Here is a 16,871-nt window from a genome sequence, read left to right as displayed (position 1 = left end):
CACTTTAATGGGCAGAGAATTCCAGAGATTCACCACCCTTTGAGTGAAGAAGTTCCTCCTCAACTCTGTTCTAAACTGCCCCCCTTATCTTGAGGCTGTGTCCTCTAGTCCTGCTATCCTTTCTAAGCGGGAAGAATCTCTCTACCTCTACCCTATCCATCCCCTTCATTATCTTATACGTCTCTATAACATCCCCCCCTCATCCTTCTAAACTCCAACGAGTACAGACCCAGTCTATTCAATCTCTCCTCATAGGCTAACCCCCTCATCTCCAGTATCTCTCCGGTACTGTCTGTACTCCCTCCAAGGCCAATATATCCTTCCGCAAATGCGGCGACCAAAACTGCACACAGTACTCCAGCTGCGGCCTCACCAGTGCCCTGTACAGTTGTAGCAAGACCTCCCTGCTTTTATATTCTATCACCCTCGCTATAAAGGCCAACATGATAGGTTGAGGGAGCTCGGTCTCTTCTCCCTGGAGAGACGAAGGTTGAGAGGGGACCTGATAGAGGTTTATAAAATGTTGAGAGGTCTAGATAGGGTGGATTCTCGGAGGCTATTTCCCAGGGCTGAAATGGTCACTACGAGAGGACACAGGTTTAAGGTGCTGGGGAGCAGGTACAGAGGAGATGTTAGGGGTAAGTTTTTCACTCAGAGGGTGGTGAGTGAGTGGAATCGGTTGCTGTTGGTGGTGGTGGAGGCCAACTCGCTGGGGTCTTTTAAGAGACTTCTGGATGAGTATATGGGATTGGGAGTTACAGATAGTTCTATGGCTTGGTAGATATGGATGTGGTCGGTGCAACTTGTGGGCCGAAGGGCCTGTTTGTGCTGTAGCGTTCTATGTTCTATTCCATTCGCCTTCTTGATCACCTGCTGCACCTGCAGACTGAGTTTTTGCGATTCGTGCACAAGGACCCCCAGATCCCTCTGCACTGTAGCACGTTGTAATTTTTCACAATGCCAGTGCAACCCCTACCAGTTACTTCCATGTTTTACTTGTTTTTTGTTTCATTTCGGAGATGCTCTGCCAAGCTTTCTCCCGGGGACGGGGCACTTTGAGTCCGTGTATCAACGAGAGGCGGTCTCGTGGCGCAGTGTGTAGCGTCCCTGTCTCTGAGCCAGGAGACCCAGGTTCGAGTCCCACCCCAAGGTCTGATGGCCACAGAAGATGTGTTCAGTAACGTGGCCAAACAGGTGAGTTAGCAGTCCGCAGATCCTTGCAATGCTTGTCAAAGGCAGATGGTGAGAGTGGGCGAGGAAGTAAGAACCTCTACCGTCGCTACTCATAGCTGCAGCCTACAACATGCGTGTAAGAGTGTGTTGCCACAGCATCCCTGAGCGTCACTCCCCGCAGATATAGCGGGTGGGTCTGAAGTTAAGGATAGTGCCTTTTGCTGCTTTGCAATCTTAGGAGATGGTCTGAAATCGAGTTAAAGATTAGACCACACGAGGCAAAGACAGCATAAGAACATAAGAACATAAGAAATAGGAGCAGGAGTAGGCCATCTAGCCCTTCGAGCCTGCCCCGCCATTCAATAAGATCATGGCTGATCTGTCGTGGCTCAGTTCCACTTTCCCGCCCTCTCCCCATAACCCTTAATCCCCTCTCTTATCAAAAACCCATCAACCCGCTTCTTAAAAATATTTAGCGAGGCAGCCTCCACCACTTCAACGGGCAGAGAATTCCAGATATTCACCACCCTTTGAGTGAAGAAGTTCCTCCTCAACTCCGTTCTAAACCGCCCCCCCTTTATCTTGAGGCTGTGCCCTCTAGTCCTACTGTCCTTTCTGAGCGGGAAGAGTCTCTCCACCTCTATCCTATCCATCCCATTCATCATCTTATACGTCTCAATGAGATCTCCCCTCATTCTTCTAAACTCTAACGAGTACAAGCCTAGTTTATTCAGCCTCTCCTCATAGCTCAACCCCCTCAACTCCGGTATCAGCCTAGTAAACCTCCTCTGCACTCCCTCCAAGGCCAAAATATCCTTGCGCAGGTGCGGCGCCCAAAACTGCACACAGTACTCCAGCTGCGGCCTCACCAATGCCCTATGCAGCTGCAGCAAGACCTCCCTACTTTTATATTCAATCCCCCTCGCTATGAAGGCCAGCATCCCATTCGCCTTCCTGACCACCTGCTGCACCTGCAGGCTGGGTTTTTGCGACTCATGCACAAGGACCCCGAGGTCCCTCTGCACCGTCGCCTGCTGCAGTTTTTCGCCACGTAAGTAATAGTCCTTCCTACCATTCTTCCTACCAAAGTGGACCACCTCACACTTGCCAACATTAAATTCCATTTGCCATTTCCTGGCCCATTCGCCCAGCCTATCCAGATCCTTCTGCAGACTCTCCACACCCTCCGCACAATTTGCCTTTCCCCCAATCTTGGTGTCATCAGCAAATTTCGACACCCTACACTCGGTTCCCTCCTCCAGATCATCTATATAAATGGTAAATAGCTGAGGCCCCAGCACCGACCCCTGGGGCACCCCACTAGTCACCAACCGCCAATCCGAATAGCACCCATTGACCCCCACTCTCTGCCTCCTATTTGACAACCAATCCTCTATCCACGCTAACACCCTACCCCCAACTCCATGTCCTCTGACCTTCTGCAGTAACCTCTTGTGAGGTACCTTATCAAACGCCTTCTGAAAATCCAGAAAGACCACATCCACCGGCTCTCCTCTATCCACCGCCCTAGACACATCCTCATAGAACTCCAGTAAATTTGTCAGACACGACTTCCCTTTAATGAAACCGTGTTGCGTCTGCCCTATCAAGCAATTCCCTTCAAGATGCCTCGCAATTTCCTCCTTAATGACGGATTCTAACATTTTACCTACCACAGACGTTAAACTAACCGGCCTATAATTCCCCGCCTTTTGCCTGGCACCCTTCTTAAACAACGGCGTAACATTAGCCGTTTTCCAATCTTCCGGCACTTCCCCGGAATCCAGCGACGTCTGGAAAATAACCACCAAGGCATCCACTATAACCTCCGCCATTTCTTTCAGAACCCTCGGATGCATTCCATCCGGTCCTGGGGACTTGTCCACAATCAGCCCCTCCAGTCTGTCGCGCACCACCTCTCTAGTAACAGTAATGTCATTAAGACCCTCCAGTCCTACCACCTTTCCATCGCTGACACCCGGCAAATTATTCATGTCCTCCTCCGTGAAGACAAACAAAAAAATTATTCAAGACCTTAGCCATATCCCCATCCCCTACCACTAGGTCCCCTTTCTCAATCATTGAACCAATGACGGTGCAGTGTAGATGTGTGTTACTGACCTCTGTGCAATATTTTATCTGTTAGCTCAATTTACACGCAGGAGAAGGCCACTCAGCCCCTCAAGCCTATCCCATGATTTAATGGGGGTTCTATCCATCAACTCTTATTTGCTCACATTCACCCCTAATCCCTCCATACCTTCACCAACCACAAGCCAGTGATGGCTGCAGTAACAGGTAAATCCACACCGGGAAGGTTGGGGACCAAAGTGAGGGGAGGGGTAGCAGTCAGAAGCCTTGGGGAATCATAGAACCCTACAGTGCAGGAAGAGGCCCTTTGGCCCATTGAGGAAGGCAGGATTGTGGGGGGTGAAATTGGAGTGCGGAGCCCTCAGTGGGAGGGACGAGGAGTCGGAGCTCAGAGGCCACATGGTGGGATCAGAGACATTGGGAGAAAAGGGAAGGGAGAGATCGCAGGGGGCTTTACAGACAGATACCTGGATCCAGGAGGTACGAGTAGTTCCTGAACTTAGCTCAGTCGTTTCCCACTTGAAGCTGAGCTGTTAGCTGAGACTGAGGAAACCAGGCTGGAAGAAGATAATATTTGCAAACCGACACACTGATGAGACACTCATCCTCGTGATTGCACCGTCATAACCTTTTCTACCTGGATCTGATTGCTCTAGCCCACTTTCCAGACTCTATTGAAGCCAGAGTAAGAAATAGGAGCAGGAGTCGGCCATCTAGCCCTTCGAGCCTGCCCCGCCATTCAATAAGATCACGGCTGATCATGGGATCAGTTCCACATTCCCGCCCTCTCCCCATAACCCTTAATTCCCCTGTCTATCAGAAACCTATCTACCCGTGACTTAAATATATTTAGCGAGGCAGCCTCCGCCACTTCAACGGGCAGAGAATTCCAGAGATTCACCACCCTTTGAGTGAAGAAGTTCCTCTTCAACTCTGATGACGGGGAGAATGGGCAAGTTCTCGAGCAGACAAACATAAGAAATAGGAGCAGGAGTAAGCCAGTGGACCCCGCTGTTCTGCTCCACCATTCAATAAGATCATGGCTAATCTAATTGTGTTTCCATACTTCTATCTACCTCCAATAATTGTAAACTTATAGAATTGTAGTCACCCTTTGCCACATGTTCCCCCACTGCAACTCCCATGATCTGGCCAGGAGTCTGGATCCCAGCGAGTACAGGATCTGTGTGATCCTGGAGTCTGGGTCCCAGTGAGTACAGGATCTGTGTGATCCTGGAGTCTGGGTCCCAGTGAGTACAGGATCCGTGTGATCCTGGAGTCTGGGTCCCAGTGAGTACAGGATCCGTGTGATCCCGGAGTCTGGATCCCAGTGAGTACAGGATCCGTGTGATCCCGGAGTCTGGATCCCAGTGAGTACAGGATCCGTGTGATCCTGGAGTCTGGATCCCAGTGAGTACAGGATCTGTGTGATCCTGGAGTCTGGGTCCCAGTGAGTACAGGATCCGTGTGATCCCGGAGTCTGGGTCCCAGTGAGTACAGGATCCGTGTGATCCCGGAGTCTGGGTCCCAGTGAGTACAGGATCCGTGTGATCCCGGAGTCTGGGTCCCAGCGAGTACAGGATCCGTGTGATCCCGGAGTCTGGGTCCCAGCGAGTACAGGATCCGTGTGATCCCGGAGTCTGGGTCCCAGTGAGTACAGGATCCGTGTGATCCTGGAGTCTGGGTCCCAGTGAGTACAGGATCCGTGTGATCCCGGAGTCTGGGTCCCAGTGAGTACAGGATCCGTGTGATCCCGGAGTCTGGATCCCAGTGAGTACAGGATCCGTGTGATCCCGGAGTCTGGATCCCAGTGAGTACAGGATCCGTGTGATCCTGGAGTCTGGATCCCAGTGAGTACAGGATCCGTGTGATCCTGGAGTCTGGATCCCAGTGAGTACAGGATCCCAGTGAGTGCATTCAGTCAGACCCCTTTTTAATTCCTACCTGTTTGTTTTAATTTCAATGTCAGTTTTTTTCATGTATTAATAGGAATTTCTATCCTTTCTTTTCATTTTGCTGTCACAGTGACAAGAGTTTGTTTCAGAATTCCTCAAAAAGGCACCCTTCATTAAGGTAAATGTTTGTAAGTGTGAGAGAGAGAGAGAGTGAGTAGATCGTAGAATCCTAGAACCCTACAGTGGAGAACATAAGAACATAAGAAATAGGAGCAGGAGTAGGCCATCTAGCCCTTCGAGCCTGCCCCGCCATTCGATAAGATCATGGCTGATCTGTCGTGGCTCAGTTCCACTTTCCCGCCCTCTCCCCATAACCCTTAATCCCCTCTCTTATCAAAAACCCATCAACCCGCGTCTTCGGCCCATCGAGTCTGCACCGAACACAATCCCTCCCAGGCCCTACCCCCATATCCCTACATATTATACCCACTAATCCCTCTAACCTACGCATCCCAGGGCACTTAAGGGGCAATTTTAGCATGGCCAATCAACCTAACCCGCACATCTTTGGACTGTGGGAAGAAACCGGAGCACCCGGAGGAAACCCATGCAGACATGGGGAGAATGTGCAAACTCCATACAGGCAGTGACCCGAGCCAGGGAATTGAACCCAGGTCCCTGGAGCTGTGAAGCAGCAGTGCTAACCACTGTGCTGCCCAACTGTGTGTCTGTGTGTGTGTGTGTGTGTGTGTATGTATGTATGTGAGAGAGAGAGAGTGTGTGACTGAGAGTGTGTGTGTGTGCGAGAGAGCGTGCGTGCGCGAGAGAGAGCGTGCGTGTGCGCGAGAGAGAGAGAGAGGGGGAGTGTGTGTGTGAGAGGGTGTGTGTGTGTGTATATGTGTGTGTAGGAGAGTGAGAGGGAGAGAGTGTGTGTGTATATGTGTGTGTAGGAGAGTGAGAGGGAGAGAGTGTGTGTGTATATGTGTGTGTAGGAGAGTGAGAGGGAGAGAGTGTGTGTGTATATGTGTGTGTAGGAGAGTGAGAGGGAGAGAGTGTGTGTGTATATGTGTGTGTAGGAGAGGGAGAGAGCGTGTGTGTATATGTGTGTGTAGGAGAGTGAGAGGGAGAGAGCGTGTGTGTATATGTGTGTGTAGGAGAGTGAGAGGGAGAGAGCGTGTGTGTATATGTGTGTGTAGGAGAGTGAGAGGGAGAGTGTGTGTATTGGTTGGTCTTACGGCCTCACTCAAGTTGTGAATAATTAATTCAACTTGTCAAAATGATGACTGGAGTTGCCAAATCTGACTCCGTCAACGAGCTGGCAATGGGGGAGCCGGGCCCGAGAGTGGTCGGGGGGGGAGGGAGCCAGGCCCAAAGGCGGGGAGCCAGGCCTATACAAGTTTAAAATAAGGGGCTGGACTGAGCAGAGAGGGAGGTGACCTGCTGGGGAAGTGACACTAACCTTATTCAGCCTTGGGTTCCACGGCTTCCAAAGGCAGTATTCAGTGCCAGAAGGTATTGATTATTTACAAATACTGATCCTGGTTTCACTGGAGGAAGAATTACAAGAAGTTATTTCCTCTGAATCTCTTTAATGCCCCCTCTGCTTTACCCTGTTGAAGCAGAGGGTCCCTTTGCTTAGCCTCTGAAGAGGTGGGACACCTACTCCCATTATTAACTGCCCCAGAGAGCCGGACTGTGGTCTGGACAGTCAGTGGCCAGGCGTCTCGGCCTAGCAGGAACCCAGCAACTGTGGGGCCCGGAGGATTAAGGGAGTGAATTGAGAGTTGGGGAATAAGTTACTGGGCCGGCCTGTGTGAAGGACACCCCATGAGGCTTCAGGAGGTAACTGGCTTGGTATGGTGAGAGAGGAGACGAGAATTCAGCGCTCATTCTGCTGGAAGTTTGATGCTGGGTGAACCCCATTGAAAGGCACGGTGTTAAATACAGAATAAGTGTTCCTGGGGAGCCAGGAGGGAAAGAAGAGAGAGATCCCCCCCTTCCTGCCCCCATCCTCATGCCCCTTCCACTCCTTCCCCCCAGGATTATAGTGCCGCACTGCTGGCAAGGCAAATAGGCCCCATGCGTTTGATTATTACTGTTGACATCTTCCTGACCACAGTTTAATGATTCTCTTTGCTATTCTGATTTTGCAGTCACCGTTTTTCGTTGTAGTCTTTAACTGTTCAAGATTTACCAAATAGTTTGTAAGCCTGAGAGATTCTGGGTGGGATTATTTATCCCGCTACTACTGCCAACGAGAACACGCAGCCAAAACTCCATTCATTGCAACGGGATTGGAGAATCCCAGCCGCCGGGCGAGTCCGGAGAATCCCCAGCCCTGGGGCGAGTCCGGAGAATCCCCAGCCCTGGGGCGAGTCCGGAGAATCCCCAGCCCTGTGGAGAGGTCGGATAATCCCAGCCCCGGGCGAGTCCGGAGAATCCCCAGCCCCAGGCGAGTCCGGAGAATCCCCAGCCCTGTGGCGAGTCCGGAGAATCCCCAGCCCTGTGGAGAGTCCGGAGAATCCCCAGCCCCGGGGCGAGTCCGGAGAATCCCCAGCCCCGGGGCGAGTCCGGAGAATCCCCAGCCCCGGGGCGAGTCCGGAGAATCCCCAGCCCCGGGGCGAGTCCGGAGAATCCCCAGCCGCCGGGCGAGTCCGGAGAATCCCCAGCCCTGTGGAGAGGTTGGATAATCCCAGCCCCGGGCGAGTCTGGAGAATCCCCAGCCCCGGGGCGAGTCCGGAGAATCCCCAGCCCCGGGGCGAGTCCGGAGAATCCCCAGCCCCGGGGCGAGTCCGGAGAATCCCCAGCCCCGGGGCGAGTCCGGAGAATCCCCAGCCCCGGGGCGAGTCCGGAGAATCCCCAGCCCCGGGGCGAGTCCGGAGAATCCCCAGCCCCGGGGCGAGTCCGGAGAATCCCCAGCCCCGGGGCGAGTCCGGAGAATCCCAGTGCTTACGTGTCTCCCTTGTAACCTCAGTATTGACGCCTGTGTGTAGATTATTGCTTCTACACACAGCACACTCCTACCCTGTTAAGCAAAAGGGAAAGACATGCATTTATATAGCACCATCACATCCCCAGCATATCGCAAAGCGTTTCACAATCAATGTTGTAAACGCAGTCACTGTTGGAATGTGGCAGCTGATCTGAAATCCAGTGAACCGCCCCTCACCCAGCATTCAGCAATGGGATATTGGCCAAATACTGAATTGGATTTGATTTATTATTATCATGTATTGTTACACAGTGAAAAGCATTGTTTCTTGCGCGCTGCACAGACAAAGCATACCGTTCATAGAGAAGGAAAGGAGAGAGTGCAGGAAGCAGTGTTACAGTCATAGCGAGGGTTAGAGAAAGATCAACTTGGGTCCATTCAAAAGTCTGATGGCAGCAGGGAAGAAACTCGGAAGAATTTAGGGTTGGTCAAAGGACAAATATTGGTGACAGCAGTGGGGAGACCCCCCCAGTGATGCTTTTGGCTGGCCCCCCTCCCCTCCCCTCCCTCTCCCTTCCCTCATCCCCTCCCCTCCCTCTCCCTTCCCTCATCCCCTCCCCTCCCTCTCCCTTCCCTCCCGCCTCCCCTCTCCTCTCCCGCCTCCCCTCCCGCCTCCCCTCCCCTCTCCCGCCTCCCCTCCCCTCTCCTGCCTCCCCTCCCCCTCCTCCCCTACCCCCTCCTCCCCTACCCCCTCCTCCCCTACCCCCTCCTCCCCTACCCCCTCCTCCCCTACCCCCTCCCCCCTACCCCCTCCTCCCCTACCCCCTCCTCCCCTACCCCCTCCTCCCCTACCCCCTCCCCTACCCCCTCCCCTACCCCCTCCCCTACCCCCTCCCCTACCCCCTCCCCTACCCCCTCCCCTACCCCCTCCACCTTCTCCCCTCCCCCTTCTCCCCTACCCCCTCCCCCCTCCCCTAGCCCCTCCCCTACCCCCTCCCCCTCCTCCCCTACCCCCCCCTCCCCTAGCCCCTCCCCTACCCCCTCCCCCTCCTCCCCTACCCCCTCCCCCCCTCCCCTACCCCCTCCACCTTCTCCCCTCCCCCTTCTCCCCTACCCCCTCCCCCCTCCCCCTCCTCCCCTAGCCCCTCCACCCCTACCCCCTCCCCCTCCTCCCCTAGCCCCTCCACCCCTACCCCCTACCCCCTCCTCCCCTATCCCCTACCCCCTCCTCCCCTACCCCTACCCCCTCCACCTCCCCCCCTACCCCCTCCTCCTCCCCCCCTACCCCCTCCTCCCCTACCCCCTCCTCCCCTACCCCCTCCTCCCCTACCCCCTCCCTCTCCCCTCTCCTCTCCCCTCCCCTCAGTGATGCTTTTGGTGCTGTGGGCACTTTAACATTGATCTGAGAGGACAGGACGCGGAGGTGGTTCACAATGACAGTGTCTCTGTCGATGCAGCCGGGGTTGGGGGGGGAACGCTGGTATTTTAAAGGCATTTCCTTTGGTTTTGGAGCCGGACCCTCCGATCTCTTCCCCTCAAATTTTCACTCTCCAATTTGCGGCCCATAGCTCCGGGAGCGCCTTCCCTGAGACCCGGTGTTTGTGCTCAGTAAGCCTGTCCTGGCAATATCTAATTGCATTATTGTGATCACAGCTCGTTTATCTCTCAATTTTCCAATTAAATCAGCTTTATCTTGGCCTGTGCCTCTTCCACCAGCTGGTGTCAAGGGGCAGGTTTGTGTTAGCTCCGTTTACTCACCCCTATTTAATTATGGTAATCAGATGTCCAGTAATTATCAGCCTTGCCTTCTGCGATGCCCATTTTGTTAGTTTAGATATTTCTATCGCTGATCTCTCGATGCGGCGCTGTATCCGTTTGCGTGGCATACTCTTTCCGAACCAGCTGCTTAACAGCAAAACCAGGGAGCAACAAACTGAGACAGAAAACTAGTGACCACCCTCCCCACACCCCCTGCCAACCCCCTAGAACTCAGCTGCCCCAATGGGGCAACGTGGTGGCACAGTGGTTAACCCTGCTGCCTCGCAGCTCGCGAGACCTGGGTTCGATTTCCCCTCTGGCTCATTGCCCGTGCGGAGTTTGCACATCCTCCCCGTGTCTGCGTGGGTTTCCTCCGGGCGCCCCGGTTTCCTCCCACAGTCCAAAGATGTGAGGGTTAGTCGCGTTGGCCGTGCTAGAGTTGCCACTTAATGTCTTGGGATGTGTAGGTTAGAGGGATTAGTGGGGTACATATGTGGGGTTACGGCGATGGGGCCTAGGTGGGATTGTGGTCGGTGCAGACTTAATGGGCCAAATGACCCCCTGCACTGTAGGGATGTCCCTGGGCTCATTGACTGACACCAGCTCCCAGTATAGGAAAACCTCGATGTTCGGATTCTCAGTCTTGTTTCCAGATCCTGCTGTGGCCTCGCTCCCCTCCCAGTCCCCCTTAACATCTCCGTAACTTCCCTCTTTTCATTCCTCCATTGTTAAATGCCCTCTAAACCTTACCCCTTCGCCTCCGCTCATCCCCATATCCCTTAAAGATCCCCCGTGCCATCTCCGTACCCCCAGATTGGCACGGTGGCACCACGGTTAGCACTGCTACCTCACAGTGCCAGGGTCGATCCCAGCCTTGCGTCACTGTCTGTGTGAAGATTACACATCCTCCCCGTGTCCACGTGGGTTTCCTCCGAGTGCTCCGGTTTCCTGCCACAGTCCAAAGATTAGGTTAAGTTGATTGGCCAGGCTCAATTAACCCTAGTGTCTGGGGGTGAGGGGTTAGCAGGATAAAATGTAGGTTATGGGAATAGGGTCTGGGTGGTCTTTGTCCAGGGCACAGTGGAGGCAGGCTCAGTAACTATAGTTAAGGCAGAGGTAGAGAGATTCTACGAGGGGGGGTCAAAGGGAGTGGTCAGAGGGAGGATTTTAGGCACAAACAGATCAGGATGAGCTGTAAATATGAGGATTAATTTTGTGTGTTGGGACTCCCAGCGTGTGAGGCCTGTCTCGACTGGAGGTGACAGAACAGGCAGTGATTCACTCTTGAGAACCCAGGAGGAGAATGTTGGAAATGTGGGGGCGCACAGAACAGAACGTCCGACACACAGTGGCGGCTAACTGAAACGGAAAGTCCCCTCGCGTTGATTTACACCCAGCGGGCCTCTGGCTCACTCCCGTGTCCTCCCAGACGGAGAGGTCATTAAGCTGACTGCCCACTCCCCACAGGCAAGACTGTTCCCTTGCTGTTGGCGAACACTTCAGTGGGCACAGGCATTCGGCCTCTGACCTTTGGGTTAGCATTCTCCAAGGCGGTCTTCATGACACACGACAGCGCAGAGTCGCTGAGCAGAGACTGATAGCCACGTTCCGCACACATGAGGACGGTCTCGACAGGGATCTGGGGTTCATGTCGCACTATCTGTAACCCCCGTGACTTGCCTGGGTTTGCAAAACCTCACTTACTGTACTGTCTGGAGACAATACACATCTCTTTAACCTGTGATCAGTGCTCCTTCCACACACATTGTCGGCCACTTTAAGATTTAAATAGCAGGTTAGGTGCAAAGATTCGCATTCTAATCAGTAATCTGTAAACTGTCTGTGCTGTTATATGCTCTGTCCGAGGCCAGAACTCTCCATTCACCTGACGAAGGGACAAACCTCGAAAGCTTGTGAGTTTACTATCGAATAAATCGGTTGGACTTAAACCTGGTGTTGTCAGACTTCTTACTGTGTCCACTCCCCACCAGGAAGTCCAGGCTGCATAGAACGCCATGGGGTTGGTGGGTGGGGGGGCAGATCCATTCCCACTCAAGGCAAGTACCCCAGTCCATGTTGAGCCAGCGCCCTGAGATTGGAACTCCAGCCTCCGTTCACTGGGGTTGTGTATTAGTGGAGCTCAAACCCTTAAGCCTTCAGCCTTGGAGCTGGGGGTGGTCTTTCACCAAATGATACAAGTCACGTGAGAAGCGTTGGAGGACTGTGGCTCTGAGCTCGATGGAGGTTAGAAGGATGGGGAGGAGGGATCTCGTTGAAAGGTGCAGAATGCTGAAAGGTGCGGATAGAGTGGACATGGAGAAGATGCTTCCTTTAGTAGGAGAGACTAGGATCCAAGGACATTGTCTCAGAATAAGGGGACCGATTCGCCAGCCAGAGGGTAGTGAACCTGGAATTCATTGACTGTGGAGGCCAAGTCGTTCAGTGTATTTAAGACAGAGATAGTTAGGTTCCCGATTGGTAATTTTTAGGATTTAATTTAGTTTTGAGAGTAATTCTCGAAACTTCGAGAGTTGTCTAGTGCTTCACGTCGTTAGTGTACGCTTAAACTGGACCAACTGATAGGCAACACAATAGCTCAGTGACTATCACTGTTTGCTGTGCAGTTACAGGGACCTGGGTTGCATCTCTGGCTTGGGTCAGTATCTATGGGACATTCTCCTCGTGCTTGCGTGGGTTTTCTCCGGGTACTCTGGTTTCCTCCCACACCCCAAAAATGTGCTTTTAGGCTGTTCAGTGTTAATAAATTGTCCCTAAATTAGACCTCCCTTAATCTGGCGCACATATAATTCTCTAAATTTGCACCCCTTTATTGTGGGGTCCAAGAGGCGTAGACAAAAGTTGTAGGTAGGAGGATTGGAATGAGGCACTCAGTATTAAAATGGGCGGCGTGGGCTTGTCGGGCCAAAGGGCCTGTTTCCTGTGCTGTGTTGTCCTTTGTAAGGAATCATAGAAACCCTACAGTGCAGAAAGAGGCCATTCAGCCCATCGAGTCTGCACCGAACACAATCCCACCCAGGCCCTACCCCCATATCGCACCCACTAATCCCTCTAACCTACGCATCCCTGGACACTAAGGGGCAATTTCTTAGCCTGGCCAATCAACCTAACCCCGCACATCTTTGGGCTGTGGGAGGAAACCCACGCAGACACGAGGAGAATGTGCAAACTCCGCACAGACAGTGACCCCGAGCCGGGGAATCGAACCCAGGTCCCTGGAGCTGTGAAGCAGCAGTGCTAACCCACTGTGCTACCGTGCCGCCCATGAGGGGATCAAAGGTTACAGGATAAAGGGGACAAATGGGGTTGAGAAACTTATCAGCCATGAGTGGGGCCTAATTCTGCTCCAATATCTTATGCTCGCTCCAGAGTGGCAAGCTCCGAGTAAAAGGAAGATGAAAGCGGAATGATTATTATTTGTTCCCAATTGCAGGAAGGGGAGCAGCGGAGATACGGGGAAGGACACGGAGCTTCCTGATGTCTGTGAAGATGAGGCTATTTCCTGAGTGCTCTGGGCACGTGCATGCTGTATTGGTCTGTTGCACCCTGCCTTTGCTCGACTCAAGATTTTAACAAAAGAAAAAAAAAAAAATCACCTCCACGTGCAAGTGTCATTCTACACGGCTGTCATGAACTTCTGAGAACGCGACGAGAGATTGGGACTTAGCAGGGAACAAAAAAGGCCAGCTCCAAGAGAGGCAGCGGGATGGAACGGATTCCCACTTTTACAACTTGTCTTCCCAAGGCACACCAAACGACCGGACCGGCTTTGCGAACGGGCGCTCGGGGTGGGTGTTCGCCGTCCGAGCAACCCCGCCGTCACCCCCATCCGTCACGTGGGCCAGCCTTGGGCCGCTGGGCTCCGACACAAAATCGTCGCCTCGAGCTACGCTGGTCACTCCTCTGGGGCTGCGGGTATCCAGGGCGGTCGCAGGACTAGCTTCCCCTGTAGCGTCGTAACCCTTGAGGCTCGTACGCCAGAGGAACGTAGACGTTTCCCTCCGTGCCCTGCAGAGCGAAGGTCTATCGCCCGGGCCCTGCTGTGACCTGGGTGTGTCTCAGAGCTGTGCTGCTTGACATTCCAGAGTACCTGAAATCAGTCTTTTATTAATGATGTATCATACTTGCAGTCTGCCAAGCCAGCGACGTGGGTGGCCGGTGAATGGAGCATGAGCAAGTTAGCGTTTTTAATTATTCAGATGGTTGGGTGATTGATCTGCTCTGTTCCCCAACTTGGATTCCTCACAGTTCCACAGGGGTAAGGATTGTATTCTACGTGGTTGTGTGAACCCAGCATCTCAATAAGGGACGGCATTTGTGGGACCACTGACCCAGTTCGAGTTCACAGCGTTATTGGGAGGTGGGGGCAGAGCTGTAGCTGTTGGGAAGCCAACTTCAATGAACCTCCCCGGAACAAGCCAGGCTTAGATGGGCAGGCTAGTGGGTGGGGAGCAGTTAGGGAGTTACCCAGAGCGGCCTTCTGGGGCAGGAGAGGGGTACACCTCAACAAATTCAGCCAACCCCCCTGCCCAAACGGCAGTGCAGAGAACCCCTTCGCCACCCTGCCCGCCCCCCTCAACAGGTGGAGGGGGCTGGGGGAAACTGGGACTCCTCATAGCCGCTGCAGCAATGGTCAGGTATCCCAACATGTTGGATCTGGGACAACAGCAGGAGGTGTAAGTGGATTGGCCTTGTGAACTCCCGTAAGGTCAGCTAGGATCCTGGCCTGTACACCAGAACGTAATTCGCGTCCCGCACCTCCCCCACCCCGCCCCACAGATTTTCCAGTCCCGTGATTGCCCGAGTTAACACACAAAAAAAAATTAGACCACATGAAGTCACATCGCGTACACACAGTTTACAATCGCTCGGTTCACGGTCACTCAGTTTATAGTCGCTCGGTTCATGGTCGCTCAGTTCACGATCACTCGGTTTACGGTCGCTCGGTTCACGGTCGCTCGGTTCACAGTCACTCGGTTTACAATCGCTCGGTTCACGGTCGCTCGGTTCACGGTCGCTCGGTTCACGGTCGCTCGGTTCACGGTCGCTCGGTTCACGGTCGCTCGGTTCACGGTCTCTGGGTTCACGGTCACTCGGTTCACAGTCTTTGGATTCACAGTCACTCAAAGAACAACAAAGAACAACACAGCACGGGAAACAGGCCCTTCGGCCCAACGAGCCCGCGCCGCCGTCCCACTGTCTCAGTGACCTATTCATGATTTTAGTCTAGGCCTAATGTGCGAGGATCAGGGAGGTCCAATTTAGGGACAATTTAGTACCCAATCAATCAGCCTAAAAGCACATCTTTGGGATGTGGGAGGAAACCGGAGCACCCGGAGGAAACCCACGCAACCACGGGGAGAACGTGCAAACTCCCACAGACACAGGCCCAAATCCATGTGTCCGCACAGCAACAGAGATAGTCTCTGAGCTGTCATGTTGCCCTCGAGATGGTCCAGTTTAAGCACACTAACGACATGAAGCAATAGGCATCTCCCGAAGCAACGTCCAAGAGCAGCCCACTACAACCTGCCGCATGCATGCCCCTTGCTGGACTTAAATGCCTGTGGAGACAAAAAATTCATTATTAAACAGGCAAAGACTGTAACATCCCTGAGGCAAAAACGTAATCCCAAGCCTACAATGTTTAGTAAGGCCTACTATATCCCCCTATATGTAGCCCGCTCATGTGGCTGTCTAAGTGACTCTTAAACAACCCTAGCGTGCCTGCTTCCACCACCTTACTCGGTAGTGCATTCCACACCCCCACTACCCTTTGCGTGAAAAACTGCCCTCTAATATTTGTCTTATACCTAGCCCCCCTCACCCTAAGCCCGTGACCCCTCGTTCTATCCATTTCTAATAGCGGAAAAAGCTTACCACCATTTACTCTATCTATCCCCTTCATAATCTTATAAACCTCTATTAGATCCCCCCTCAGCCGACGTCTCTCAAGGGAAAACAGCCCAAGTTCGTTCAATCTTTCCTCGTAAGACAGCCCTTCCATACCAGGCAGCATCCTGGTAAATCTCCTCTGCACTCTCTCCAGGATCTCTACATCCTTCCGGTAGTACGGCGACCAGAACTGGACGCAGTACTCCAAGTGAGGCCTAACCAACGTTCTATACAACTGCAACATCAGACTCCTACTCTTATATTCTATACCTCTTCCTATGAAGGCTAACATACCATATGCTTTCCTCATCACATTCTGCACCTGCACCGACACCTTCAGGGACTTGTGCACTTGCACCCCCAGGTCTCTCTGCGTATCTATACTCTGGATAGTTCTACCTTTTATCGTATAACTCCCCTCCACATTATTCCGGCCAAAGTGCATCACCTCGCATTTCTCCGGATTAAATTCCATTTGCCATCTATCTGCCCAATCTACCAGCCTGTCTATGTCCTGTTGCATTGCCAGGCACTGCTCCTCAGTACCCGCCAATCCAACCATCTTAGTGTCATCAGCAAATTTGCTGATCACACCACCTACCCCCTCTTCCAAGTCATTAATATATACTACAAATAGAAGAGGTCCTAGTACCGAGCCCTGCGGCACACCACTGGTGACAGACCTCCAATTGGAAAAGGAGCCTTCCACTACTACTCGCTGTCTCCTCCTCCCAAGCCAGTTCTCCACCCATCTACATACCTGGCCTTGTATCCCATGAGCCTTCACTTTTTCTATCAGCCTACCATGAGGGACCTTGTCAAACGCCTTACTGAAATCCATATAGACGACATCAACGGCTTGTCCTTCGTCAACCGTTTTTGTCACCTCTTCAAAAAATTCCACTAGATTCGTAAGGCACGACCTCCCTGTAACGAAGCCATGCTGCGTATCCCTGATCAGATTGCAGCGCTCCAGATGTTCATACATCCTATCCTTGAGGATCCTCTCCATTAGCTTGCCTATAACTGAAGTCAAGCTCACCGGCCTATAATTCCCTGGGTTATCCCTCTGACCCTTTTTAAACAACGGTACTACATTTGCAATGCGC

At 52.9% G+C, this 16,871-nt stretch overlaps 1 protein-coding gene across 5 annotated transcripts in view; it reads left to right on the top strand.

Moving 5' to 3' along the window:
• Window positions 1-15,718, top strand: part of camkk1a (calcium/calmodulin-dependent protein kinase kinase 1, alpha a) — a 166,599-nt gene extending 150,881 nt beyond the window's left edge. For 3 of the 5 annotated variants that reach the window (XM_080210626.1, XM_080210625.1, XM_080210627.1), the window contains 2 exons: window positions 5,290-5,337; window positions 13,301-15,717. In XM_080210626.1, coding sequence (XP_080066752.1) covers window positions 5,290-5,337; window positions 13,301-13,373 — 121 coding nt within the window. In that variant the 3' untranslated portion in view covers window positions 13,374-15,717. Of the gene's footprint in view, window positions 1-5,289; window positions 5,338-13,300 lie in introns of all 5 variants that reach the window. The other 2 variants (XM_080210631.1, XM_080210628.1) reach the window with 2 other exon arrangements.
• The last annotated feature ends 1,153 nt before the right edge of the window (window positions 15,719-16,871 follow it).

The sequence above is a fragment of the Carcharhinus amblyrhynchos genome, chromosome 23 (genome assembly GCF_965287045.1).
Source record: "Carcharhinus amblyrhynchos chromosome 23, sCarAmb.v2.hapA, whole genome shotgun sequence".
Taxonomy (NCBI): domain Eukaryota; kingdom Metazoa; phylum Chordata; class Chondrichthyes; order Carcharhiniformes; family Carcharhinidae; genus Carcharhinus; species Carcharhinus amblyrhynchos.
The sequence above is the reverse complement of the archived record's forward strand: the minus strand, read 5'-3'. Positions and strand labels throughout refer to the sequence as shown.